Here is a 27,950-nt window from a genome sequence, read left to right as displayed (position 1 = left end):
GCGGTGACGTCAGTGTGGAGGGACTCGTGAACCAGGAACTGGAAGCCGACTCATTTTTGCTCTCCTTAACCACCCACACACAACTAAGTTACACCTTCCAAAGACTACAAACTTGCTGGCCAAACGGACTTCTGCTGGGATCTTCTGGAGGGCTGATTACCCAGGGTGAGTAGGAAAAGAAATGTATCTTCCCGAGCCGCAATGACTGTGCTGTAGCTCTTGGAGAGGTAGGGGAGTGCACAGGACTAGATCTGTGGACAGTGCCCTCTGACACCATCAAGGTAGGATGATGAAAAGCATTAGAAAGACGATGTTACCTCAACTCACGATTTATTTGTTTGGGTCTGGCTGCCACGACTGGAGAGTTTTCCCCGTGCCCAGTCTGGTAACAAATTAGTTCGCGACGGGGGAAGGTGGGTAATATGGACTGCAGTTCTCCCCGAATTTCTTCTTGCCTATGTCAGGAGGGAATATTTCCAGCATGTGCTGGAAATTCCACGACTCCACGACCTCCCTCTACGCATCAGAAAGTGGGTTTGTTTAAGAAGGAGGTTTTACCTTTTGCAAAGAAACTGTCAGCAGAGAGAGTAGGGGTATGTGGAGGGATGTTGGGAAAGAATCGCCTTCTAAGAGTAAAGATCTGATTAGGCTGCTCTAAACCCTTCTTAACTTGGTTTGCATTGGAATATCATTACATGTAAAACCTCTCCCCAGACCCCCCACCATCTGTTCTTTCATTCCCTCGTTCTTCTATGGGATCAGTGTTCATTGCCCCCAGTCCATGTGGGGTGCAGGGACTACAGATCTAGAAGGGACCTCATAAGTCATTTAGTCCAGTCCCTCCCACCCCTTTTATACAGATAGAAAACTGAAATTAGGTGACTTGCCCAGGGTCACACAAGCAATGACACCAGAGGCAAGATTTGAGGCGACTCTAATACGTGTTTTTTCCCCACTGCTTCCTAACGTCTGTAGGAAAGCCAGCGATTGCAGGAATATAACAATACTCCCTTACAGCTAATTTCATGGCAACTCCCCAGGGTGCCTGTTAATTGCCCTGCTTTTCAAAAGCATATGACCTTAGCTGCTGAGTCATCTTGTGGTTAAAATAAAAAAAAATAATAATGATAAAAAATTAAAAGCAACACACAGTAAAACAGAGTTTCCCTCTCCTGATTTGCCAGAAACCCTAGCTATGGCTCTCATTCTCTTGAAGAAATGTGGTGGGAGTAATGGCTGTGTTTGGGTCTTCCCTGGGTGATCCACTTAAAATAAGCCTTTCACCAAAAGAAATGTTAATGAAATGTGCCTTTAAGTAGGTCACTGCATGCTTAACTATTTCTTTTAATTATGAATGTGGACATGCAGCTCACTGACATCTTGTTGAATAAGTTGTCTTCTGCTCCTGAAAACTTTCTGGATTTTGCAGAGTTCCAAAGCATTCTTCCTGGAAGGATTTGGTGGGGAAGGAGGAGGGAACTGTTTTGGTTTTGGTTTTGATTTTTGCCTGTTACGTTGAGGTATGGAGCAAAGGAAGATTTGCAGTTTTCAGCTGAGAGAGACTAAGCTATAATTTTGGTTGGTGTGTGTAGATATAACAGAAAAAAAAAAGCAGAGTTTCTGAAAATAGACTCGAGGGAGCTTTAGTTTATTCCTCTTCTGCTGGTGGTCTGTAATTAAGGTTTTCCTGCAGACAGTGCTGTGCATGAAGTTCAAGTGGGTGTTTTTCTCTTTAAAGCCCTGATTGGGTCTCATGCATCTTATCAGGACCTTGGACTTCCCTTGTCAAAGGACTTTTTTATATTGGTAAAGAGAGAGAAAAAACAAGCCAACCAAAAATCCAAAACTTCACCTGATTGACTTTTTTTTTCCACTTACCCAGTGACTGCTTCTGGTAAATGTCCCAGGTAATCAAGGGCTGTTTGATATTACATTTAAATGTTTTTCAAGAGAGTTTATTAAGCCCGGTGTTTTACGGTGTGTACTAGTTTCTAGCACTTAAATTAGAGGAATTTCATTTCTAAATAAACCAGGTAAGGGTTTGGAACAATTCTTTAATTGTTCTAAGGCCTAAATTGCAGTGTTCTATAGATATAATTAAGAACAAGAATCTTGCATGAAAAATAGTTATAGATGGAGGAAAGTGGTGAATTAAATCATTAGAATGTAAGCTCTGTGAGAGTAGGGATTGTTGCTTTCTTTGTATTTATATCTTCTGTGTCTAGCATAGATTTTGGCATATAAGAAAGGGCTTGATAAATGCTTGTTGATTGATTGATTGAATGTTTTCATCTCCATTGTGTTTTTTAAATTTTCATTTTATGCTGGGGGAATTCCCCAAGTTTTCACCAGATATAGTTTCAAATAAAACTTATTTAAATCCATAGGTCAGTGACAGAAGAGAGACCCAGATCAACAACCATTTGGAAAGAAAACATGATGCTCTCAAATAGTCCACAAAATGTGGTCCACAATCCGGTAACTGACTTTTATGAAATTAGTTTTTTGTTTATGGGGAGAGTACTGCTTAATATGGCTATGTTTAGTTTCTTTATGAAGATGTGAATGAAATCAGGAATTATCTAATGCCAAAAATCTTACCTTATCCGAGAGATATAACTTCTTCCCCATGTTTTTCATCAGACATTTAGTAAAGAGCAAAATTAACAATGGTATCAGCTCCTCTCATCCTTCCTTTGTGGAAGTGTATGATTAATAAGCTTAGAGGTGGGAGGGATCTAATCATAGGATCATAGTTCTAGAGCATCAGAAATCGGCTAGTCCGATCTCCTCATTTTACAGAAGAGAGAACTGGGGCCCATTGAAATTAAGTGACTTATGCAAGGCCACACATATAATGAGCGGTTGAGTCAAGATGTGAGTTCAGGACCTCTCTCCAAATATAGCAGTCTCATCACTGTACCACAATAAAATGGAAGGTTTTGGGAGAAGAGAGGATATATATAAATAAAGGGCCTTCCCAAGCCACAGTATGTTTAATTATCTCCTAAATCTGCATCTTAGGTAGATAGGTAGGTAGATAGACAGATAGATAGGTGGAGATGTAGAGGCAGACAGATAGAGAGAGAGAGAGAGAGATAGGTCAAGTTAGAGATAAGTAGAAATATGTAGATCGAAAGATAGAGATAGGTGGAGACAGAGATGGAGGATAGACGGATGGAAATAAATAGATATATACAAACAGAGAGAGACACAGGTAGATAGAGATGGATAGATAGACAGAGAGAGAAAGAAAAAAAAAGAAAGGAAGGAAGGAAAGAAAGAATGTCCAACAGCAAAGGTTCTGAGTTTATGTAACAAGGAGAGTACTGAGAAATGAGCCATGTTTTTCAGACCGAGAGGTTTTTGTGGGCCTGAGAAGAGTCATATTCCTCAGGGTCTTTGTTCTGGAATCTTGGATAAGGGGATGAGGGTTAGATCTGGGCATGAGTTGAGATCTTATTCCCGCTCCTTTACTTTACTCCAAGTGTGACTTTGGTCAAGTCATTATGCTCCTCAGTTTCCTCATCTGTAAATTTCATAAAAACAACAAGTCTTTTCTTTTCAGTTGTTGAATGTGAGAGGTGCTCCTTTTGCACCAGGTTTTTCTGCTTCTGGAAAAAAAGCAGTGTACAAATGAGAGTGAGCTACTTACTATTTCCAAATGAAGATAGAATAAGAAGGAATCCAATGATAACAATAAGCATGGAGATAAAAAGGGGGAAGCTTCATAACTATGATATTAGTAAGAAAATACAGGATGAATTTCGTGCATTTTGGAATTGCAAGTCTCAAGGTTTTAGTGTATACTTATACAAATATTTTGTGATTCATAAAGAGACAGGAAGGGACTGTATGATAATAGCTAGCATTTATATAGTGTTTTAAGATTTGCAAAGTACTTTATAAATATTATTATCAAATATTTTATCCTTATGACAAGTCTGGGAGGTAGGTGCTATTATTGTCCCCACTTTACAGATGAGGAAACTGAGGCAGAGTTAATTCAAAAGTCATCAAACACTTACTACATGCCAGGGACCATGCTAAGTGCTGGGAGTACAAACATGTTCAGAAAGACAGCCTGTGTTCTCAAGGAGTTTACATTCTAATGAGTGAAGACAATCCAGAAAAGAAAGCTGCAGAGGGGTGGAGGTGGGGAGAGTAAATGAGGGTACCTAGCACAGGGGCTTGGTAGAGAAAGTCTAGAGTCAGGAGTATATTCTGGAGAAGAATGAAGACATGGTTGGCCTGGGCATCCTCCATATAATGGAGTTTCTAAGGAGAACTAAGAAGGAGAGGCCATCAGGTCAGATGGTACTTTCAATATGAGAAGTAGTCCATGGGTGGTGTGACCTTCTTGAGTGAAGAGATTTCAGTGATATGGTAGAGAATGTCCATGGAGAATTCAGTGACTTGCTCAAGGTCACACAGCTAGAGGATTAAGTGACTTGATCAAGGTCACATTTCTTGAAAGTGCCTGAGGCAAGATTTAAACTCACTCAGGTTTTCCCAACTTCTGGTCCATCACTCTATTTCCTGCCCCATTGAGTTTCCCCGACTCAGTATTCTAAATGATTGAGTTCCCTTGCAGAGCAAGGAAAATGAACTCCCAAGTTAAAGCCCTAACTTCTGCCCCTCACAGAAAAAAGATACCATATTTGAATATCAGATTTTATGCATTCAACAAACATTGATTAAGCACCTACTATATGCAAGGAGAGAGAGAGGATGCTGCAAGAGCCAGGCTTGGGCTCACCTCAGACACACACTGGCCAGGTAAATTTGGGCAGGTTCCTTCCCTAACCTCTGAGTGTTATACACAATTCTACTAAGATGCTAAATTATGAAACAATTGCAGATCTTTTTTTGTTTTTTGCTTTTTTGGGGGGGAGAGTGGAAGGTAGGGTAATCGGGGTTAAGTGATTTGCCTAGGGTCTCATGGCTAGTTTTTGTGTGTGTGTGTGTGTGTGTGTGTGTGTAAAGTGTCTGATGTTGGATTTGAACTCAGATCCTCCTGACTCTAGGGCCAATATTCTATTCACTGTGCCACCTAGCTTCCCCGCCCCCAATCTTTTCTGACAGAAAGTTTACTCATTGTGAATTCCCTATAGCAATAAAATCATAGGTCTCAAGAAAAAAAAATATAAAAGGCATAGAGGCAAGGCAGCATAATCTAAAGAATGTCAGGCTTGAAGTCAGGAAAGTACAAGTCTAAGCTGCAAGCTCTATAACCCTGGACAAATCGCCTAAACATTTGTATCTTAGGCACTAATCTTTTAAGTCACAACATTTGCTGATTAGTGCCCCACTGGGAATTTCCCACAAAAGAAATCATGTGTGAGATACCAGGGGCACAGGACCTGCCCCCCGAAAATTGAACTGAAGGCAATTTTAATTTTTATTATTATTACTATTTGTAAAATGAAAAAGCCATAGGTTAGAGTTCTTCATTTTTTTTTGTATTATGGACCCATTGGGTAGTCTGGTGAAACCCATTTGGACTCTAGGCAAGTTACTTAGCTTCTGTTTGCCTCAGTTTCCTCAAGTGTAAAGTTGAGATAATACCAACACCTACCTACCTCTCAGGGTTGTTGTAAGCATCAAAAGAGATATTCATGAAGTACTGAACAGAGTGTCCAAACTATATAAATGCTTATTCCCTTTCCTTATTTTCCTTTTGAGAATAATTATTTTAAAAACATAAAATAGAATACATAGGAATATAAGTAAATAAAATATAATTATTTAAAGAATATTACAATACTATAAATATAAAGAATAATATAAACAAAGAATAAAAACAATACAAATGAAACCAATTATATTGAAATAAAGATGAAAAAATTTTTCCCCATCCAAGTTCATAGATCCCAAGGTTAAGAAATCTATCCAAGGACCACAGGTTAAGAGCCCCTGGCCTAGATCTTCTTGGCTTCAAGCTCACCACTCGGTAGCCTATGCTGCCTTGTCTCCATATCTTGCATTCTTCCAGCTTTAAATCCTGTGATCTTATTTACCTTGTATAGGAAGAAGAATGATCCCATTGAAAAGGAAATTAATGGTCCCTATAAGTCACTGTAATGTAACCTTTGAGTTTCATGCCACCAAACTGTGATAGTTTACATAAAGGTTCCTTAAAGCTCTATAAAGGATGAAATTAGGTAGAATGTTCATTATGGTGGATGCAGCCTGGAGAGACCCAGCTGCTTCTAGAACTGTGGCATAATCAATAACTCCAACTCAAGGCTGGTGTGTCCTGAGTTTTGTGCCACAATGACTCAGTGCAACAAAAGAAAAGCCCAGTGTAGAAGTAATTGGAAAATGTCCTTAACAAAAAGACCTTCTTTTGCCCCCCAAAGATAATCACTCTATTTTTTTTAATGAACACTTTCTCTCTAGAAAATATGTGGATTAAATGGAAAATATATCTAGATCTTTTGCTTCTTTCTTTACCCTTTAGCTATAGGAGATTTTCCTGTTCTGCAGCAGATGAGGGGGCTGAGCAATTTGAAATGAATGTCTAAAATAAAAGCCATGAATCTGATTTATTATTAGATAGTACAATATTGAATGCCCATAATTCACTAAGGTTCTTTCTCTCTCTGGTTTGCAGTTGGTTGTGTCCTTCTGTAGTGTGAAAGACATAGCAAGGTTATGGATAGGTCAGATAATCGATTATGGTGTTTTATGATATTGTCTTGGAAAAGTTATGGCTCCTATTCTCATAAATGTATTGTTTCATGTGCATAGAAACAACTCATTAGACAGCACATAATGAGTGTTTGTACTGTGCTTAGCTAGGTGCTATAGTGGATAAAATAATTTTTCTCTTTTAATTTTCATGTCGAGTTTTAAAGTTTTACTCTTGTACCCCTTGTAGTAGACAGACAATGCGAATTGTAGCCATCATAGAATCATAGAAAGCAAAAGGTAAATTGTGTATCTGGCTTCTGGACCCCCACCCCCACCTTATTCATTACACATTTTTCCATCTTAAGGGAATTCCAAGAGCTCCAGTGCTAATGAATTAGGCTCATGTTTCTCTCCGTTAAGATTTAGTGAAAAGGGTAGAGAAGGCAATAATAAATTTGTTGCTTTACATCTGTCTTGGCATACATTCCTTATTGCTATAGCTGTTCATTGAATAACGACAAGATATATTATACAAGGATGGGTGGGGCCTTTGAGGTAGTGACATAGTCACTGACCTCCAAGAGTTTATTTGCTGAGGTAGCAAAGAACCCTCTAAAGCTAACTCTTTAGCCTATGCTGTAGTCATAATACTTTTTATTCCTGAGGTATACTGTTTCCTGAGTATCTCCCCCCACCATAACACACACAATCAGATTCTCATTCTGTTTTAATTTTGCCTCCAAAAGCACACAGATCTCCCCTATCTTTTTTTTAAGTCCTTTTATTTGATCCTGCTTCCCCTTTCAGCTACTGAGTATTTCCTTTGTTTAACAGGCATTTATTAAGCCCCTGCTGTTTACAAGGCATTGTGCTAGGTTCTGAGGATACAAAGATTAAAAAATGGCACTCCTCATAAGAACCACTTGGGTAGGAAACACACACAATATAAGTATATTACAAAGATAAAGAATGATGGGACAAAATGGTGTTCTAATAAAGTTTGAGGAGTAGGAGAACATTTTTAGGTTCAGGAATCAGAAAAGTCTACAGGGAGGAGGTGGTCCCTATAACCAGCCTTTGGCCATGATCTTGGACAGGAGAGAATCTTGGTTCAAGCCCATCCCTCAAATTTCTCTGCTTTCTGTGGATGTGACCAGGGGCTGGTCATATTCAAGACTGAGATCAGTCTTGAAAGAAGAAAGGTATTCTGAAAGATAAAGAAACATGGGGTGGAAATGAATGTTGAAAACTAAAAATAAATTAATTTATTTTTAAAAAAAGAAACATGGAGAGGCAGCTAGTTGGCTAAGTATAGCACTTTGAGAGGTCAGGACATTTTTGAAAATTTTGTCTACCAGTATCCAATGGTAGAAGCACAGTTTTTAGAACTGAAATAGACCTTAGATATCACCTATACTCTTGGTTTAGTCTAGGGGTGGGGAACCTGTGACCTCAAGGCCACATGTGGCACTCTAGGTCCTCAAGTGCAGAATTTTGACTGAATCCAAACTTCAGTTCCCCACCCCTGGTTTAATCTATTGTTTTCCACTTAGCATACAGAATTTTGGCTAAACACTTTAATAAAATGATTTCTTTTCATATTAACATAAGTGAATTGAGAGAAAACTCTATTTCCTTCTTCCTTAGGTGATTCCATATGTCGGTACACTTTCTGAAGAGCTGGGACCTGGGAAGCTGGTTGTCATCAAAGGTCAGGTGCCCAATGACGCAGACAGGTAACCCTCCCTCCTGATGTATAACCCGGTTAGATTCCTCAACCTTGCTTATGTTAGATGGGAAAAGACAAGGAAGAAATTGAATTTTTGTGACTAGGAGCAAAAGGAAAAAAAATAAATAGGAAAGACCATTCTGTTATTTCTTGCTCTTTCCCCTCATGAAATTAATTTTATAAATAACAGCTTACATTTATATAAGCATTCTGTAATTAAAAAACACTTTCACATATTATTTTAGAAACTTGGTAAAAAGATGGTCTGAAAAAGGGTGAGACTGAAGGCGGCCAGACCAGTTAGGGTGCTGTAACAGTGGTAGGAGTTGATGAGATCAGCAGGGATACAAGTCTGGAGAAAGGAGAGGGTGACCTAATGCAGAACTTTGCCTGATTTGCCTTAAGTAGCAGAGAAGTTATTGGATTTTTTTTCTCTCCTCCATTTTACTAAATAAACTAGAAACTGAGGTATACAGAATTATTAGTCAGATAAAAAGGACTATGAGCTGTATTTGTGTGGCATTTTTTTTTTCAGGAATGTCTCAGGTGTTTTACATTAAGTTCATTGTGCAGGATGTTACTTAATTTGCTGGTTTTTGGAGTTGAAGAAAATAATTACGATGTTATATGAACTTTCCTAAATTCATGATAATTTGTTACTCAATTTGTTCCTCACAACAGCCCAGTGAGGTAGATGGTACAAGTATTATCCCCATTTCATAGATGAGGAAACTGAAACTCAGAGAGACTGACTTGTCCAAGGTTGTCTGCATAAGCATTCTAAGGAGGTGGGACTGAATCCAGATCTTCTCACCCCATGTCATCATCCAGGAAAAAAACAATTTTGAAAACTAATGTTATTACCAAAAAGTAGACAGGGTTCTTCTTCAAAAGCATCTCTCTAGATTTTTGCATCTTAACTTAGCATTTTTGTATGAGCTACCAGAACAATTTTCATTAAATTTCTTATAGACAGTCTTTTAAAAATCATACTAGCCCCCACGTCCTCCTCCAGACCTTGCAGATCAGCATTTGCTTAACTTCTGATCAATTTGCCAAAAACTTTCATGAGTCACTGTGATATCCAGGTAATTATTTTGGGCAAATGTTAACTACTCTTTGCCTGTTCTCAAGGAGATTTTGAGTTCTGTGTTTGTAGTATGGGAATTTTTCTTTTGTCAATTAATGAAAGATAGCAACTTTCTGTTGTGTGATTCTAGCCACTATGCTAAGTATTTGGTAGGTTGTTATGGTCATCATTATCATCATCATGTCATCCTTTATCTTTCAATAGGATTCAGATGTAAACAGTGGACAAGTTGTTATTCTGCTGTTACTCTCATATTTGATCTTCTCTGAACTTACTGCTTCTTGTTCAGTTTCAGCCCTGTCCGACTATTTGTGACCCCATTTGGGGTTTTTGGGTAAAGATACTGGAGTGGTCCACCATTTACTTCTCCAACTCATTTTACAGATGAGGAAACTCAGGCAAACAAGGTTAAGTGACTTGCCCAGGGTCACACAGCTAGTAACTTCCTGACTTATCCATCAGGAAGATGAGTCTTCCTGACTCCAGGCCTGGCACTCTTATCGACTGCATCACCTAGCTGCCCAGACTTAATGCATAGTTGGATAAAATAGCTGCTTTTTTGGAGTTAAATAAAAGTATTAGGATGTAAGCTCAACCTCTGTAGGTTCAATGAAAGTATTCTTTGTACAACTCTGACAGTAGAAAAGACAGTAGGAATGACAACATGCCTAGTGTTTCCTGTTCCCTTATAACTTTGATCTCCTCTGCTAGGCCTCTCTGTTTTGAAGCTTTTTATCCTAGATAGTTTGGAGACTATGAATATTTGATGTGGAGACATTTATTTAAGCTGTTTTCATTTTTCTGATTGCTGTTTTTTTTCTAGGATGATTATGTTGTTTGCAGATGATTTTGTCTCTTCCTTTCTTTTTTCCTTTTTCACAGTTTCACTTTCACTTTTGACAAAAGATTTGGGAAAGTTGAAAGCTATAGATGAAATGATGTTTTGGGATTGTTTCTCTCTTTTAATTTATGTGCAGAATTCTTGCCTGGCACATAGTAGGCACTTATATAAATGTTCACTTTACTTGACTTGATTTGTCTCAACATCAAGAGTCAGAATATCCCTTACAAGGTTAAACAAATATTAAAAGTTGCAGTTAGTTGTCACAGTGAATAGAGCACTGGCCTTGGAATCAGGAGGACCTGAGTTCAAATTTGGCCTCAGACACTTAACCCTTACTAGCCACGTGACCTTGGACAAGTTACTTAACTCCAATTGCCCTACCTTCCCCCCTCCAAAAAGCAAAAAAAAAAGTTGCAGTTAGAGGACGGTAGATAAGTGGTATTACATATTAGAAAATCTACCCTTTCCTTCATATATGCTTAGAACAGGCCTACAGCCATATGTTGTGCAGGACTAGCTTAGAGGAGGAAATGGGTTCACAATTAATTATCATATGACTTCAAAATTAATAGAGTTCATAGAAAATGTCAAACAGAATGAACAAAGAGATTCCCAGAGGGAGGGAATACCCTCTCCCTGGGACATCAAGGAGGATTCATTTATTTATTTATTTATTAAGCACCTAATGTGTGCAGGGCACAGGAAGTGTCTGATCTGGACCTTGAATGTCTTCACAAGGCAGAAAAGAGCTAGAAACCACTTCCAGGCATGAGGGACTCAATTACTTTAGATGCTACACAAGAGCCATTTCTGACTCTTTCCCATTATGCCCAGTATCTATCATCTTAGCATTCTATGATTTCCAAAGACCAGGAGGCCCTGCACCATTGCAAACTCAGTGTGTGCCTAAGAGAAGAATTTCAGTGTCTGAGGCATCCCATGCTATATCAGCATAGGGTTATATTGACTGGCCAAAGAAAGGCCTTTTCCTCCCTTAGCTCTTAGAAATTACCCTTGGTTCCAGCATATCCTTCTGTACATTTTTCACAGACAGATCTAAAAGCCTATGTAAATGCATGAAGGTAGAACATGGTAGTACTAGCTTGGGAAATTGTGATACTAGTCTAATTCAGCTGGAATGGGGAAGGTTAAAAAAAAAAGAAAATTCAAAATTATTATAAATATCTATCACAATTGCTTTCTGATAGAATATCTCAGAAACAAATAAGTGATCTGAAGTGCTAAATAGTTTAAGGCAATTCAAAATTGGGATCCAAATAATTCCCTTGATCTCTCAAATAAAATGTCACTTGAAGATATAGGTTAAATATTGTTATTTTAATTAAATATTGTAGATAATAAATTTAATTAAATATTATAAATATTGCAGCAAATAATACAGAACATATGTCAAGTTAACTTGGTAAGCATTTAGCAATTGGGGTTAAGTAACTTGCTCAAGGTTACACGGTCAATTATTTTGTGTGTGTGTGTGCCAAGTATCTGAAACCAGAACAGATACTGGGTCTCCCAAGCCAGGGCCGGTGCTCTTACTGCGCCACCTGACTGCCCCTTGGTAAGCATTTATTAAGCTCCTACTATGAGCCAGGCACTGTGCTAACTGCTTGAGATACAAAAGAAAGGAAACAACAGTCCCTGCCCTCAAGGAGCTCACTGTCTAATGGAGGAAAAGACATGCAGACAACTATGTACAAAGAAAACATGCAAAATAAGCTGGAGGTAATCTCAGAAGCAAGGCACTAGCATTAAGGACATCTGGAAAGGGTTCTTACAGAAGATGGAATTTTAGCAGAGACTTGAAGGAAGCCAGGAGTCAGAGAGAAGGAGGTAGAGAATTCCAGGGATGGGGACCGGCCAGTGAAGATGCCAGGTCTGTTTGGGGAATTTATCACTAAATTTGAGAATCTTGGTGCAATGAGCCTAGATTGCAGAAGTGTTTCTAGGTGAGTTATGGCTTTTTGGTTTGGAGTGGAAATGGGTAGTAGGCAGGGATGGGAGGTTAAGGAAGCCAAGTACAAGGCTTGAAACTATCTTCTCTTCCTAAAAGACAAAAGGCCTGTCTCACATGCTCATCTCTAAATAGGTTCCAGGTGGATTTCCAATGTGGCAGCAGCGTGAAACCCCGAGCCGATGTAGCCTTCCACTTTAACCCACGGTTCAAAAAGTCAGGCCACATCGTATGCAACACCCTGACGAAAGAGAAATGGGGATGGGAAGAGATCACCAATGAGATGCCTTTTGAAAAAGGAAAACCTTTTGAGATCATAATTATGGTACTAAAGGACAAGTTCCAGGTCAGTTTGGGGGAAAGAAATTATTTACTTACTCCCCAATAGAGCATCTTCATAGCATCCTGGATTTAGAGTTGGAGGCACCCTTAAAGGTGATCTAGTCCAATGTCCTCATTCTCCAGGTTAGGAAAAGGAGACTATGGTGGGTATGAGGACTTGCTCCCTATGGCACCAGTAATGTCAGAGGCTGGATTTGAACTCAGATTTTTTGACACCATCTAGTGCTTTTTTTAAAAAAAACATTTTACATGTATTTTTATTCCTTTTTTAGATGTGTTGATTGGTTTCGGAGATTTGGAGATTTTTTTATTAGTTTATTTATTTTTAGTTTCAACATTCACTTCCATAAGTTTTAAATTTTCTCCTCCTTCCCTCCTCAAGTCTACTTGCAATCTAATATAGGCTCTACACATACATTCCTATAAAACACATTTACACATTAGTCATCTTGCATAGAAGGATGATAGCAAATGAGAGAAACCATGAGAAAGAAAAACAAAACAAAAAAAAATTAGTCTACTTCACTCTGCATTCCAACTCCGTAGTTCTTTCTCTGGATGTAGATGGCATTTTCCATCACGAGTCCTTTGGAATAGTTTTAGGTCCTTGTATTGCTGAGAAGGGCTAAGTCTATCAAAATTAGTCATTGCACACTGTGGTTGTTATTGTGTACAGTGTTCTCTTGGTTCTGCTCACTTTACTCAGCTTCAGTTCATATAAGTCTTTCCAGGTTTTTCTGAAGTCCACCTGTTCATCATTTCTTATAGCACAATAGTATTCCATTACATTCATATACCACAACTTGTTCATCCATTTCCCAATTGATGGGCATCCCCTCAGTTTCCAGTTCTCGGCCACAATGAAAAGAGTTGCTCTAAATATTTTTGTACATGTGGATCCTTTCCCCATTTTTACGATCTCTTTGGGATATAGCCCTAGAAGTGGTATTGCTGGGTCAAAGGGTATGCACATTTTTGTAGTCCTTTGGTTATAGTTCCAAATTGCTCTCCATAATGGTTGGATCAGCTGAGAGCTCCGCCAACAATGAATTAGTGTTCCAACTTTCCCACATCTTCTCCAGTATTTATCATTTTCCTATTTTGTCATGTTAGCCAATCTGATAGGTGTGATGTGGTACCTTGGAGTTTTTTTTTTATTTGCTTCTCTCTAATCTATAGTGTTTTAGAGCATTTTTTCATATGGTTGTAGATAGCTTTAATTTTTTCCTCTGAAAACTACCTGTTTATATCCTTTGACCATTTATCAGTTGGGGAAGTCTAGTGTTTTTTTACATAAATTCATTGGGAAGATTTTCAGTAAGTTCAGTCTTTTACTTAATGAATCCACTGTTCTAAGCTAGCTTTCATATAAATTCCCTAAAGGGTTGTTCTCAGGTAGATCCTTTGATTTTCCACTGACTATGCCCCAGCAAAGGTGATTTTGTCAAGCATTATATATTTCAGAGCTGAGGATGGAGGTAGGAGGCAGGGAAATAGAATAATTTTATTACATTCTGGACATTAAATTCTGAATCTCTTCAGTAGCCTCTTGCAAAAGGGCTCATCCCTAATTGCTAAATATGCTTCTAACTTTGACTTTCATTCTTTTCCATTTTGTTTAACTGTTTACTCATAACGATTCACCTCCTCTAAATTCTTTCATTGGAAAAACTTAGAAACTTTTCCTTAAATTAGCCAAAAAGCTTATCCCATTGTACATTATTTTTTTATTACTAACATTTCCCCATTACCACAGCCCTCTCAATATGATGGCAAAGAATAAGAAAACAAATTAGTACCTTGATTATGTCTAATACTATAGGCCTCATTCCCACTTAGTCCACCACTTCTCTGTGGGAGGAGGAAGTTATATTCCATCTTCAGTCCTCTGGAGTCAAGACTGCTTAGTACACTGATCCAAGTTCTTAAGTATTTTACAGTTGTCTTCCTTTATATTGTCATAGTTATTGTGTATGTTGTTCTCTTGGCTTTTCTTACCTGGGTCTGTACCTGATTTCTTTTAGGTGTTGTTTAATTATGGAGAGTCTATAATAGTGTGCTAGGCATTTTCATAGAAGGATAAGAGCTCCTTTTTTTCTGGGACTTTATCATCTTGGGCAACATAAGTTTATAAAACATTAGGTCTGGAAGGGACCTTAGACATTGTCTGGGTTAATCTCCTCATTTTAAAGTGATGGAAACTAATACATAGAGAGGTAAAGTGAATTAATTTCCAGTATTACCCCAAAATATTCACTTCTAAATAGGTTAAAAACCAGCAAGAGTAAAGTGTTGCCCAGCCATCCATGGCTTCCATCCATGGTCTCCAATGCAGTCCAGATGATACCTGCCAAGTTATGACCTAGATAATTTACAGCTTACACACAGAAGGAAAATCTGTTCTTGAGAGGCATTTCATATTATACGTCTTGTACAAAATGAGCCATATCTTTATAATACTAATGCATGGCTGCAATAGACCATGCAGATATAACCAATGACTTAACTTAGTGTCATAGAACGTTGTGTTGGTAAGGTTGGCAGACTTCATCCCCATGAATGTGAATTAATTTCCGTTGCACAGCCAGAGGTGGTAGTCTTAATCTTAGACAGCCAGGGATTAACTAGATTTTATTAATCTGGAGAGCCTATTCAACACACTCCATTACTACTTTTAGGTTCAGTTTTTTCCTTTCATCGAACCTGAATCCTCCTCCTTCTTTTCAAGCTCTACCCTTTGCTTCTAGCTCTGCCCTCTAGGGCCAAACAGAACAGTTGGATCTCTGTTTTACATGAACGCCCTTCAAGTAGATCAATCCCTTTTGAAGATACAGCTGCGATCTCTTTTGTTTGGTCATTCAGGCTAAATATTGACACTTCCTTCAAGTGAGCCAGAAGTAGAATGTACTAAAGGTTCTCTCACCATCCTGGTCTTCCTCAGGACTCATTCCAGTTTGTCAACGTTTTGCCTCAAATGTGATGCCTAAAGCTGAATACACAATTTGTGGTCTGTCCAAGGCAAAATATATATAACAGGGTGAGACATCATGCCCTTGCTAATGTAGCCCAAGATTGCATTAGGTTTGGTTTGGTTTTGTTTTTTGGCTGTTGTATCTTACTGCAGACTCACATTGAACTTGAAATCCATTATCGCTGTGCATGAAGGGCAAAACATTTGCAAAGTCATTGATTAGACTTAACTCCTCCAAACAGTATTCTGTTGGCAGCAGATAAAATTATGCTTATGGTGTCTTATATTATTACACTGAACACTCTATGAAAGTATTTGCTATAGCATTCTATTACAATTTCATCCATTTTATATGTCTCTTATTCTATGCAAAGGGAGTTAGTTATTGGGATACCAAAATGATCACATTTGTAATATGATGTGTCCCCCAAATCATGATATAATTTTAAGTTTTAATAGCTTTAATAGATTAGAAATTGTACTAAGCCTTTTTGGACATAAAGAAGGAGGAGGAGAAGGGCATAGAGAGAAGAGCCTTTAAATAGTACTTAATGTTTGCCAAATGCTATACATAGGTTATCTCTCTTGATTATAATATCACTTTAATATCATTATAGTAGAGCCTTCACAAAAGCCCTGTTCTTATCATGTCATGGAAGTGCCCCTGAGCAGTACTATATATAAGGTACACAATTTGCCCATGCCATTAGAGCTCTGTGTACTGTTCCAGTGACAGACTGTGTCTATAGTCTGAGGACCCCCAAAGTTTGGTATAGCTAATTACCAGTAGGATGGTACTATGTGAGGATGAATCCTTTAGACATGGTAGCCCATTAAATGAAGAAAAACACAAAATGGCCCTCACTTCTTTATGGCTTTTTTTTTTTTGCTTCTGGCAGGGATGGCAGCAAAGGGGTGGGAAGAAGATAGAGGATCTGAGAATCACAAAGCTTTTAAACCATCCACCCACACTGTCAGCACCCTAAATATGAGAGCCATACCCAATGACAGTTAAATTGATGTGCCAGGTGAGGAGCTGAATCATGTCAATATTAACATTCTTATTACAAATGAAAATAGAAGATACACAGCTAAATGGAAGGATGGCCCACAGATTTTCCTTGGAGAGGTGAATGAAAGGGTTAGGAGAATTGTTTTTTGCTATGTTTCTGAAGGAACAAGAAACATCATTTTATAGGACCTGTGAAAATAATCTACACAGCTATGAAGATTATCTTTTATGAAGGCATAAAAAGGAAATAGGAAAACTTTAACAAATTACATTCTCCATCAGGTCATGTCTTTACAGTTATGTAGTTGAAAGAAATGTGCTTATTGTGTGTTGACTTTAAAAAAAGTATTTGGTTTGCTAAAGCATAATGACACCTAAAAGCCTTATGTTAACATCAGACAAGATTATCTGAAAAACACAACAATGAAAATGACTTTGTTCAATGACCTGATTATTATCAAGTAAGGCATAAAACAGGAAGAAATGTGCCCTCCAAAGATGTTTACCAGTGTTATGGAGGGATATTCAGAGTAAAGGTCAAGTTAAAGAGGGATTTCCTCTGTAGTGAAGTCCTCCAAATGTTCCTGTTTGCCGATAACATTATTTTGATTTTGAAACGTTGAAATGTTGTAGACTATTCTAAATGAGATTCATAATCACTCAAGAGTTCAGAATGAATATCTGTGCAGATAAAAACTGAACAAATGAATGGTTATTGTCTATACTCCAACTTCTACTTGGATGGATATCCTATAGACCTGTTCTAAGATAGCTGATAAATAGTGAACAAAATGATCCCAGAATTGAGTGAAATCATGGGACGATATGTGGGAAATTGCTTCTCTTTGAAACCAAAAAGCAGTTTTTGAACACTAACATTCTGCTAGTGGTGCTATATAGCTGCAAATCATAGGATACCACAGTCTTTGAAAAATAAAAATGGCAGACCACCCAAAGGGAAATGGAGAGACACTATAGCATGTTATATTACCAATGGAGGATGTATACCTTTTATATAAAGGTAACATAAAATCTATCATTATAAAGATATGTAACTAAAAAGGGAAGTGTGTTAGTAATGAAGTGAGGGTGAGAAATAATGGATGGCCAGTCTTGTGTGCTACATTGGTACTAAAATTCAGAAGTAAAAGGAGACCAGTCACACATTGGATAGACCGTCTCTGGATGATTTACAGGAGGACATGAACAAGAATCACACAGGATGAATTGCCATCTGTAGTAACATTACATGTCTCTTGGAGTAAGAATATATCTTCCCCAAAGGGAAATCCTAGCACAATGCCTACCACATAGTAAAAGCTTAATAAATGTGAGCTAGTTGACTGATAATGTAGGCAAAGTTTAGAGGAAATATGATTTTCAGTCATATTATGTATGGCCCAACATACTGTGAGATCAAAGACAGAATTGAGAGACAACGTGGTATAGTGGAAAGACTATTCAACTTGGATTGTGGGACGTGGTGTCACTGGAATTGAGCTCAAATCCTGACTCTGCCATTTATTTTGAGCTGATATCACCTAACATCTCAGGGCCTCATCTGTAAAATAATGAGATTGTACTAGATAACCTATAAAATCCCATTCAGCTGTAGTTATATTGTCATGATGAAATTAATTCCAAGACTAGAGATTAAAACTGGAATACTAAATTAGTTACCCAGAACTTTGAGATTTTAAATTAATAAATTAAAATTTAAAGCTTTTAGATTGCAGTATATTCCTGGTTTTCTGCTCTCTTCATAGGTGGCTGTGAATGGAAAGCATCTATTGCTCTACAAACACAGAATTGAACCAGAGAAAATAGATACCCTGGGAATTTATGGCAAAGTACAGATTGAATCAATTGGGTTTCACAGTAATTTGGTAAGTACCTCTGGTAGCTTCATGTTCTTTTGGAAATGCTTTTCTAGAAGTACTGTTTACCTTTAGAATCCAGGATCTTATAGTGCAGGAGTCTTTCAACAAGGGTCCATGAATCTAGATTTTGGAGTAGTTTTTTTTTTAAGGTAGATAGATGAGTGGGTAGATAGATGAAGAGAAGATAACTACACTTCAGTATACATAATTTATTTTCTTGGTAATCCACTGTATTTTATTTCATGCATTTAAAAACATTATTCTGAGAAGGGGTCCATAGGCTCACCACTGTCAAAGGCGTCCATGACACAAAAAGTACTCACTACTTCATGTAGTGAGATAGGCCTAGTGCTGGTCAGGAAATATCCCCATGAATATATTGGTCACCTTCTGGGGAGTTAATAATGCCTTTAGATTCCCAGAGGACAATAATAAACCGGGTTTTATTTGGGCCTTTATAATGTGTACTATCTCAGACCTGAAATTTTTTGTTTTTTGAGTTGAGCTCAGGGATTTATACTTGCACATCCCTGATACTACTAGCTAAATAATCTGTCCTTCCTCAGATTTTTCATATGTTGCTCTGTCTGAATATCCTTTGCCTTTATCACACTCTTTTGTTATACTTATTTTTGTATATGTTGTATACCTCTTCTCCTCCTACCCCCAACCAGATTGGAAGCTCTTTTAGGGAAGGTACTGTGTAATTTTTCATCTTTGTAGCTTCAGCACTTAGCACAGTGCTTTGTATACAGCAGGCAGTTAATAAATGTTTGTTGAATTCAGTTAGCCAATTTAGGGCCATATGAATTTGGCCTTCTATTTTTAACTTCGTCACTATGGTACTTACCATTGCAAGAGAAATGCATAGTTTCTGGAAAAGTTCTTTATCCCAAAGGTGAGGAATGGATTCCAGAGAGAATGTCATCAATAGGACCAAACCCAAGACCTTTTTTTTTCCACTTCCCTTTTGGTTTCATAGATGGAGAAAGTACAAAATACTTTAAAGTGTCTCACTTGAAGTTACATTAAAGTACAGATAAATGGATATCTCTTGTCCTCTTTTATTTTTCTGGGAGGAAAAAAAATCACTGTTTGACACCAACTAAAGAATTCTATTTATACTTTAAGAGTATGTAATTCCTTAAATAGATCAAATTAAGAAAGAACATTTTGAAGTGTCAGAAAATTTTAATTCTTAATCTGTTCTTCAGTATTTACAAGGAAACCAAGCAACTTCTTTGGGAATACTGAAGACGAATTCAGAAAATGTAAGTAGGAAAAAATCACCATGGTGATCAAGGTTCTTTGGGTCACTTTGTAAATAAGATGCAGGGTGTCTATTTTTCTAATTGTATCTCAGATATGAGACCACAAGAAGCGAATACGTGAAAATGAAGAGAAACACTTTGTATTTCTAGAATTCCAGGTTCAGGCAGAAGCTTAGGCTAGTGATGAAAGGATCATCTCATATGAAAAAATAGCTCTTTCTCTGCTATTAGGAAACTGCTACATCAGCTACTTAAAGTTAGAACACTGGCCAGATGAAGTTATTAGATTAACAACTACAATAATAATAATAGGTGACATTTATCCAGCTCTTTCAGGTTGGGTTAGGGTTAGCACTTCTACAGACATTATCTTATTTACAATCTATAGCATCCCTAAAGAGATTTAATAAACCTGAACAGATGGAGACAGTTTGAGCATAAACATCTTGGGGTTATTATGTGCCCAAGGTGAGGGTCTTGTTGACTTCAGCACCTCGTGAACCTAGTGATTCTGAGCACTCTCTGGGTAGGTAGAAATTTTAAAATATTAAGTGCTTATGATATTCCAAGGACAGAAATGTGTAAAGCTCACATATAATTTGGTGAGAAAAAATTATATCATGATGACGCATAAGAGACCAAGAAAAGCCGTTTCCTGACATACTGAATTATCATTTTAAATGACTAATTTTTTATATTCTGAACGAATCTTAAATTCATATCACATGCCAGTTATAGAACTTGGAGCACAAAACATGTGACATTAGGATTAAAGAGTTCTCAGCCCTCTCCAGTTACATGTTGGTAAAAACAATTACAGGATCAGATTTTACTCAGATTATAAAATATAATCCTTCTTGATTGTCCTTATTCATGTTATTTCTTTCTCTTCTAGCAGATGCAAACATCTGAGGTGTCACAGTTTGTAAGTATTTTTTTATTTCTACATGAGTGGCAAAATTATTTATACAGTGGATTAGAAATCAGTAATGCAGTAGGCAAATTCATTGAACCCTATTTTACTCCACAACTTTCTCCATGAAGCCTAAAGAGATAATGGATGCTAAGAGTAGCAGCAGCAGCACAAAGAACTATATTCACCATGAAAGTTCCATGGTTGTGGGGGAAGCTAGGTGGCGCAGTGAGTAAAGTGCCAGCCCTGGAGTCAGGAGGACCTGAGTTCGGTTCTGGCCTCAGACACTTAGCACCCACACACAAAAAACTAGCTGCGTAACCTTAGGCAAGTTACTTAACCCCAATTGCCCTCCAAAAGCAAAAAAAAAAAAAGTTCCATGATTGAAAGTCAATGAACAATACTTGCTTATTTATCATACATTTGTTTAACTCCCTGCCACTGAAATTCTATCTAGCAATCCTGATTCAATGGGATGAAGGTCAAAAAACAAATCCTATATTCTTTATAATAAATCATACAAATCTCTTACTGCAGCAGAAGCTGAATGCATCCATTTCTCCATTCATTTGCGGCATATCAACTTCAAAGCTATCTTTACATCAAGTTTTTAAAAAATAGACAGGGAAGTAATTAGCATTGACAGAAGTCATGCACATTTCCTAATGTTGTTGTTCAGTTGTTTCAGTCATCTCTGACTCTTCTTGTAACCCAATGTGGGTTTTTCTTGGCAGTTATTTGAGTGCTTTGCCATTTCCTTCTGCAATTCATTTTTATAGAGGAAGAACTGAAGCAATCCGGGTTAAGTGACTTGCCGAGGGTCACATAACTTACAGAATCCTGAATTAAGATAACCAGTATAAACAATTCAGTTTGTGTCAGTTTCATGTCATGGAGCTGGTAATCTGGGGGCACAGCTAGCGCCCCCCAAATTCAGCCACATGACTGGTTTATTTTGCCTTCTCTAGCTCATGCAGATCTGCTGAAGATAGTTCTTTTTTTCAGACACTTCCTTATGTTGCAAGATTGAGCTCTGCACTAAGCCGCGGTCGAACCATTGTCATCAGAGGGGAAGTGAAGAAAAATCCAAAGGGGTGGGTAACACTAAACCATCACTCCTAAAATATTATAACTTTTTGCCTTTGTACATCTCAGGTAACAGTTTAAAGCACAGTAGTACACTGGATTTGTGATCCCATCAATATATCTATTTCCCCAACAATACTCCTCTGAGTGGGGAGAAATTACTACTCATCCATGTCAACTCATACTATATGGTCATGCTTTCCCGGCATTGTGTGTATACCAACAAATGTTTATTAACCCTTGTCTGGGTCCAGTACTCAGAAGAGATGTCAGGGTTAGAGGAGGAGATTTGGGAATCATCTTTATGGAGGGTATAGGTATGAATGAAATTGTATAGAGAGGGGAAAGAAGAGGACCAAGGACAGAACTTGTTGGAACACCCACATTGCAGGCACTATATTTAGTGATAGTAGATACTATCTCCATTTTACATGGAGGGACTGAAGCTCAAAGAAATTCAGTAATTTATCCATGGTCACCCAGTTGGTCAATGGCAAAGCCAGGAACTAGAACTGGGATCCTAGCCTAGAGAGCATGAAATGGACACTAGACAAGGAATCAGAGATTTAGGTTCTAATCTGACTCAGCTACTAACTAGTCTTTGTGACTTTGGACAAGTCACCTTTCAAGAACAGGTAGGAAGAAAGGGCAGCTAGATGGCTGGAATAGAACACTGACTCTGGAGTCAGAGAACCTGAGTTCAAATCCAATTTGAGACACTTACTAGACATGTGACCGTGGGCAAGTCACTTAACCCTGATTGCCTCCAAAAACAAAATAGGTAGGAGGTCATTATATTAGTTCATGTTTGAAAAAGAAATTAGGGGGGCTGAGATAGGAATGCAGAGGAGAGGCTGGATGTGAGAGAAATTGTCAGAGTAGAATCTATAGGATTTAGCAGTTGTCTGACTGTAGAGAGGTGAGAGAGATTGAAGAATCAAAGATGATTCTAAGTCATGAGTGCAGGAAACTGGGAGGTTGCTAGTGCCATCAACAGAGATTAAGAGGTTAGGTTCTACATAGAAGGAAGAATTTAGTTTGGAATTCAGTTACTTAGAGGCTTCTGTAGAACACAGTGTTAAGACTAGCTCCATCCTACATCAAGGCCCCTTGCATCAACACTGCTTTATTATTATATGTTTTATATAGCATATAATGTAGAAATGTGTTTTACATGGCTTCCTATATAGAATGGAGCACTGTATTTCTTGCCTTCTCAGTGGGTAGGGGAGGAAGTGGGGAGTGAAGGAGAGAATTTGGAACTAAAAATAAAAACTTTTTTTAAAATTAAAAAATAAAATTTTTAAATTTTAAAAAATCTGGTGTATACCTTCCACTAATTATTAACTTTGGCTTTGTGTGTGTGTGTTTGTGTGTGTGTATGTGTGTGTATGTGTATATGTTTTTAGAAGCTTTAGTGTTGACCTGGTAGCATCTAGTACAAAGGACAGAGCACTGCATTTGAACCCTCGGCTAAATGCTAAAACATTTGTAAGAAATTCTTTTCTCTGCGAGAGCTGGGGAGAAGAAGAAAGAAGTATTACACACTTTCCATTCAGCCCAGGGATGTATTTTGAGGTAAGACAATCGTGTGAATGGAATGCAGAATAAAGGAATTGTTCACAACAGCCTCCATTTAAATTGATGTTTGGGGGCTCAATTAAGTAGGTATAAGGGGGAATCTGTTTTCAGTGCTCTTAGTATACAAAGCCAGTTGACTGACCTATTAGAATTTATTCAGCTACATCAAAATTTTTGTCCTCGAAAGTAGCTGTCACTAGCTGTGTGACCTTGGGCAAGTCACTTAACCCTGATTGCCCTCCAAAAAGCAAAAAAAAAAAAAAAGAAAGTAGCTGTCACAAATTACCTAGGCAGCACTATACTAGTGAATTGTGATTTTAAATGCACAAATGTTGTCAAGAATTGGAAAAGCCACGATGGTATTGAATTTACAAACAGAAAGATACAAAAGTTGTTATTAGTACATACCATTTGGCAACATATGAGATTATGCTTAAGGACTTGTATAGTTTGAATTAGTAGTCCTTTCCCTCTAGATGTTTACAATTCATCAAAAATAAATTGAATAGAATATATATCTATAAATTACATACAGCAGCAAAATTATATAAATTGGCACCAATGTATGCTGTGAAGTTTAATTCAACTGCATGCAATAGAATAAGGAAATAGAAGCAGCTGGGTTTATCATGGATGATATCCTGGAAGACACAGATTTTAACTCTTGACTCTGCTTAAGTAATTATTGTTATTATTCTTAAAGTTATTATTATTATTATTCTATTTCCTCTTTTTTATGTTCCAGATGATCATTTTCTGCGCTACTAACGAATACAAAGTTGCCATAAATGGAGTCCATATCTTGGAATACAAATATAGATTTAAGGAGCTTGACAAGATCGACACACTGATGATCGATGGAGATATTGATTTATTAGATATAAGGAGCTGGTAGTTGGAACCACAAGAAGAGAATCAAAACATGGTTTATGTAGGAGGGGCCTTTTAACATTGTAGATGTAGAATTCTTCTCTGTTGTCTATTTTCCTTATTTTGTCAAGTTACCTTTCATAATATAAAAACTGAAAAGAGTATCTTCAAGAGTTATCACTAAAGTACAGCTTAGACTGGAACAGGGAGAAGAAATCTGGGGCACAAGGGGCATTCTAGACACTACTGGTTCCTCTTTCCCCTTCCTTTTTCCCACTTGCCCACCTCCTCCCCCCCTTTTTTCCTTTTTCCTTGGGCATTGTTTAACTGTATTGGTGCAATCAAAGTTTAAAAAAAGGATGGCTAAATTCTATTCTAACAGAATCCAAAACCCAGTCTGAGCTGAACTAAATGTATAGGTTATGTTGTAAAAGTTGCTAATAATGCTGTAGTTCTGGTGTTTCATGATGCATATAGAATACACTTAACAGCTAACTATACCAAAAAAAAGAAAAAAGCATGACTTGTAGCTAATTCCTTTGTCATAATACCCATTTAGATTGTACAATAGCCTTAAACAATTCATCCATTACATAGACAAGTATGAATAATGAATCTCCTGGAGTGGTCAATTTTTTTGAATTCTCATTGCATATATTCATTGGACTAGAACTGATGACTATATTTTACATAGTTATAACTTTGAAAAGTATGAATTCAAATATATGAGACCATGTTTGGGGATTCATTATTCAGACTAATCAGGACCTAGCTATAGTACTTTTAACTGTTAATCACAGTAAATGAGCCAAAGTTAAAAAAAAAAGAAAACCCAATTGCTCTTAAATCTGGATTGCAGTTTTGTCTACATAGTACAGAAAAAAAGAAATAGACTCAGGGTGGTTATTTGTGTATGAGCAAATGCCAGTTTCTGAAAGATTTGCACTTCAAAGATGTGAATGATCTTTCATTCACTTTCATTATAAGTCCCTGTGGACTTGTGCTAAAAATAACTTAGAGTACACACCCAGGAACTTATGATGATTCCATTGTAAAAAAGCATGTCTATGTGAATTTTGTTTTTAATAGTTTTTGGTGTGGTGAAATGAGGGTACCATGTACCATCAAGATCAGATGTCCTATGTCTTAAGCATACATGCCATCTTGAATGCTGACAGAGTAGATACTATCAGAAAATGCAGTACTAAATTTTGAGAAAAGACAGTGGGGTAGAAATGATGGGCTTGTTAACATGAGCTTTTCACCACTCAAAATCTTACCCCCTCATATCAATAGTAACTGAGATCTAAACATTATTCTACTCAATATGATTAAAATGAAACCTATATTACTAAGTCAAGATGCTTTACATTTCTATCTTCAGTACTATCCTTCAAAGCTGGCTAGCTGGCGGAAATTCAGTGTAACCAACTCACTATAAGTCAAATTATGTAGCACATTTCAAGGGGGTGCCCAGATCATTTTGTTCTATTAAATATTGCTGGAATGGACCATCTACTGGGTCTTGGAAATTTTTTCATTATGGTAAGACTTTTATAATAATATAATGTGAGAGCAGATCTATATTCATATTTTAAGAGAGTATTTGACATTTACATTTTTGAAATACTTAAGGCCAAAACAGCTAGTCCAAATGTTTGGGATCTTTCCCCCTCCCTCCCCCTTTCTTCAATCTAGCCATAAATTATTTCATCAGTATTAATTTTTATTTGATGAAATGCTCTGGTGCAGAGATACCATCAAAATAGCACTTTACAAGGGTTTTCAGGTCTTCCTGTTGACCTTTCTGGGCAAAGTAGCAAAAGCTCAATTTTCCCCTCAACCTTTCCCCTCACTAAGGAAAGGCTAAGGTTCTATAGAAACAATTGGCTGGTAGTAATAATACAAGAAATCTAGTTATATTGAATGTCAGTAGCAAAGATCATGTATATGGAGCAACTAGATAATTCTCAGTTCAGAGGTTATGAAGACTGAATCTTTTTTCATAGTGTACATTATAAATCCTCAATAATTCCTTTAGGAAAATTGTTTATATACATATATACTTATATGTATGAACACACACATATATACATATATATATATATCAATTAATGATCTTAAAAAGTCTATGAGTAGCGAGCTGTAGCTGGAGATTGAAAATGAACCTTTCATTTCCTTTGTTAAAAGATTGTAGCTAACAATGATTTAATGAAATGCAAACTTTAAGTCCTTTAATGCTAGGGGTACATTAGATTTTTTATAACATTTCTATATTCCATAGAATTCTTCAGGTAGCTTCTTGAAAGAAAATATTGCCATGGTTAGCGTGTTTAATTTGTATAATGTTTATCACTTCTAGGTCATATCAGAATATCAGAGTCCTAGAAAACCCCTGAAATTGATTTTCTCTCTTGTACAGGCAATTCTTGATCATCTGTCTTTGGAAATCTCTGGCAAATCTGTAGTCCCAGCATGGCTTCCTCATGGACCTTGTGTTTCTTAGTCACTTCTTTAATTGTGTGCTCAACACACATTCATTCACCTCAATAAAATAAGATTGCAGGTCCAGAATGCTGAAAAAAAAATTCCACAGCCAAATGGAAGAAATTGTTGACCATTGTTTATATATTATGGTTGTTGTTACATATGCCACCATTCCCTCCTACTAGCACAGATAACTGAAAGTTGACTATAAAATTCTAAAATAACAAATAGGTATTATCTGATTCCAGTATAATGTACAATGCTTAAATAGATTTTAAAATAAAATGCCTTTTGGGGGGATGTGATGATGCTTTTAAAAACTTTTTTATTATATAAGGCTACTTTGAAATTTTAAATTTACCTCCTATATGTAAAAGATGTGTGATTTCATCAGGGTAGGTGCTGGGTATGTGGGGAACACTTCTATGACTTAGTGCCAAGTCCTTGTCTGAAGCAAGAGAGTCAGCAAATAAATAATCGTGCTTGAACTCAGGTCTTCTGACTCAGAGAGAAGAAAGTAGGTCGTACAGTGGATAGAGAGCTGAGCCTGGAGTCAGAATGACATGAGTTTCAAATGTGACCATGGACACTTACTAGCTGTGTGACCCTGACACTTAGCTTCTGCCTTAGTTTGTTCAACTCTAAAAAGGTGAGGATAATAGCACTGTTGTGGATAAAATGAGATAGAATTTGTAAAATTCTTAGCACAATATCTGGCACACAATAGGTGTTTAATAAATGGTTGTTTTTTTCCTTTCAAGTCCAGTATTCTGGGTCCATAACTGGTCTATGTGTATCTGAGGAATCTGGGTATGCCCTCTAATAATGTAAGAAGATTACCTTCCAACAGTTCTACTAAGAAAGGAATGGATTCAGGAAAAAGTAAGATCTAGTTCTTAGCTTTTCAGCCAGCTCTAAGCCAGTAATCAAGGCAGCAAATTGAACCTAAGATGAAGAAAAAGCTAATTTCTCTCTCTTTCTCTCATACTCACACACATACACACACACACACACACACACACACACACACATGCATCCCTATGCACAGTCTTGAAAGAAGAGAAGGCTAAATACTAAAAATTCCCAAACCCTAATATTTTAACCATTACAAGGCATTTAAAGGTGGCTAGGTGATACAATGGATAGCATACTAGACTTGAAGTCAGGAAGACCTGAGTTCAAATACTGCACAATCTAATAGCTGTGTCAAATGACCTGACCAAGTCCCTTAAACTCTAAGCCACAGTTGTGTTATCTGGAAAATGGGAT

General features: G+C 37.3%; 1 protein-coding gene across 4 annotated transcripts; it reads left to right on the top strand.

Moving 5' to 3' along the window:
• Window positions 1-26,986, top strand: LGALS8 (galectin 8). Of its 4 annotated transcripts, none has more exons than XM_069064495.1 (10): window positions 1-165; window positions 2,388-2,478; window positions 8,284-8,372; window positions 12,404-12,614; window positions 18,360-18,479; window positions 19,688-19,744; window positions 20,643-20,669; window positions 21,663-21,751; window positions 23,153-23,321; window positions 24,070-26,986. In XM_069064495.1, exons 2-10 carry the CDS (start codon window positions 2,437-2,439, stop codon window positions 24,217-24,219), a joined length of 954 nt encoding a protein of 317 aa, XP_068920596.1. In that variant the 5' UTR covers window positions 1-165; window positions 2,388-2,436; the 3' UTR covers window positions 24,220-26,986. The 4 variants fall into 4 exon arrangements, with proteins under 4 accessions (XP_068920596.1, XP_068920595.1, XP_068920598.1 ...); XM_069064494.1 differs by having other exon boundaries at window positions 20,640-20,669; XM_069064497.1 differs by lacking the exon at window positions 19,688-19,744.
• The last annotated feature ends 964 nt before the right edge of the window (window positions 26,987-27,950 follow it).

This window comes from Petaurus breviceps, unplaced genomic scaffold (genome assembly GCF_028583685.1).
Source record: "Petaurus breviceps papuanus isolate PSGF00001 unplaced genomic scaffold, PetGlider_PUasm1.0 90633, whole genome shotgun sequence".
In the NCBI taxonomy this organism is placed as follows: domain Eukaryota; kingdom Metazoa; phylum Chordata; class Mammalia; order Diprotodontia; family Petauridae; genus Petaurus; species Petaurus breviceps.
This window is presented reverse-complemented; position numbering and strand designations above follow the sequence as displayed.

Excerpts from the sequence above, each read along its gene's own strand:
- LGALS8 (XM_069064494.1), top strand. The coding sequence starts at position 2,437 with ATGATGCTCTCAAATAGTCCACAAAATGTGGTCCACAATCCG. Across the intron at positions 8,373-12,403 it reads GTGCCCAATGACGCAGACAG|GTTCCAGGTGGATTTCCAAT; the intron begins GTAACCCTCCCT and ends ATCTCTAAATAG. Across the intron at positions 20,670-21,662 it reads CATCTGAGGTGTCACAGTTT|ACACTTCCTTATGTTGCAAG; the intron begins GTAAGTATTTTT and ends TCTTTTTTTCAG.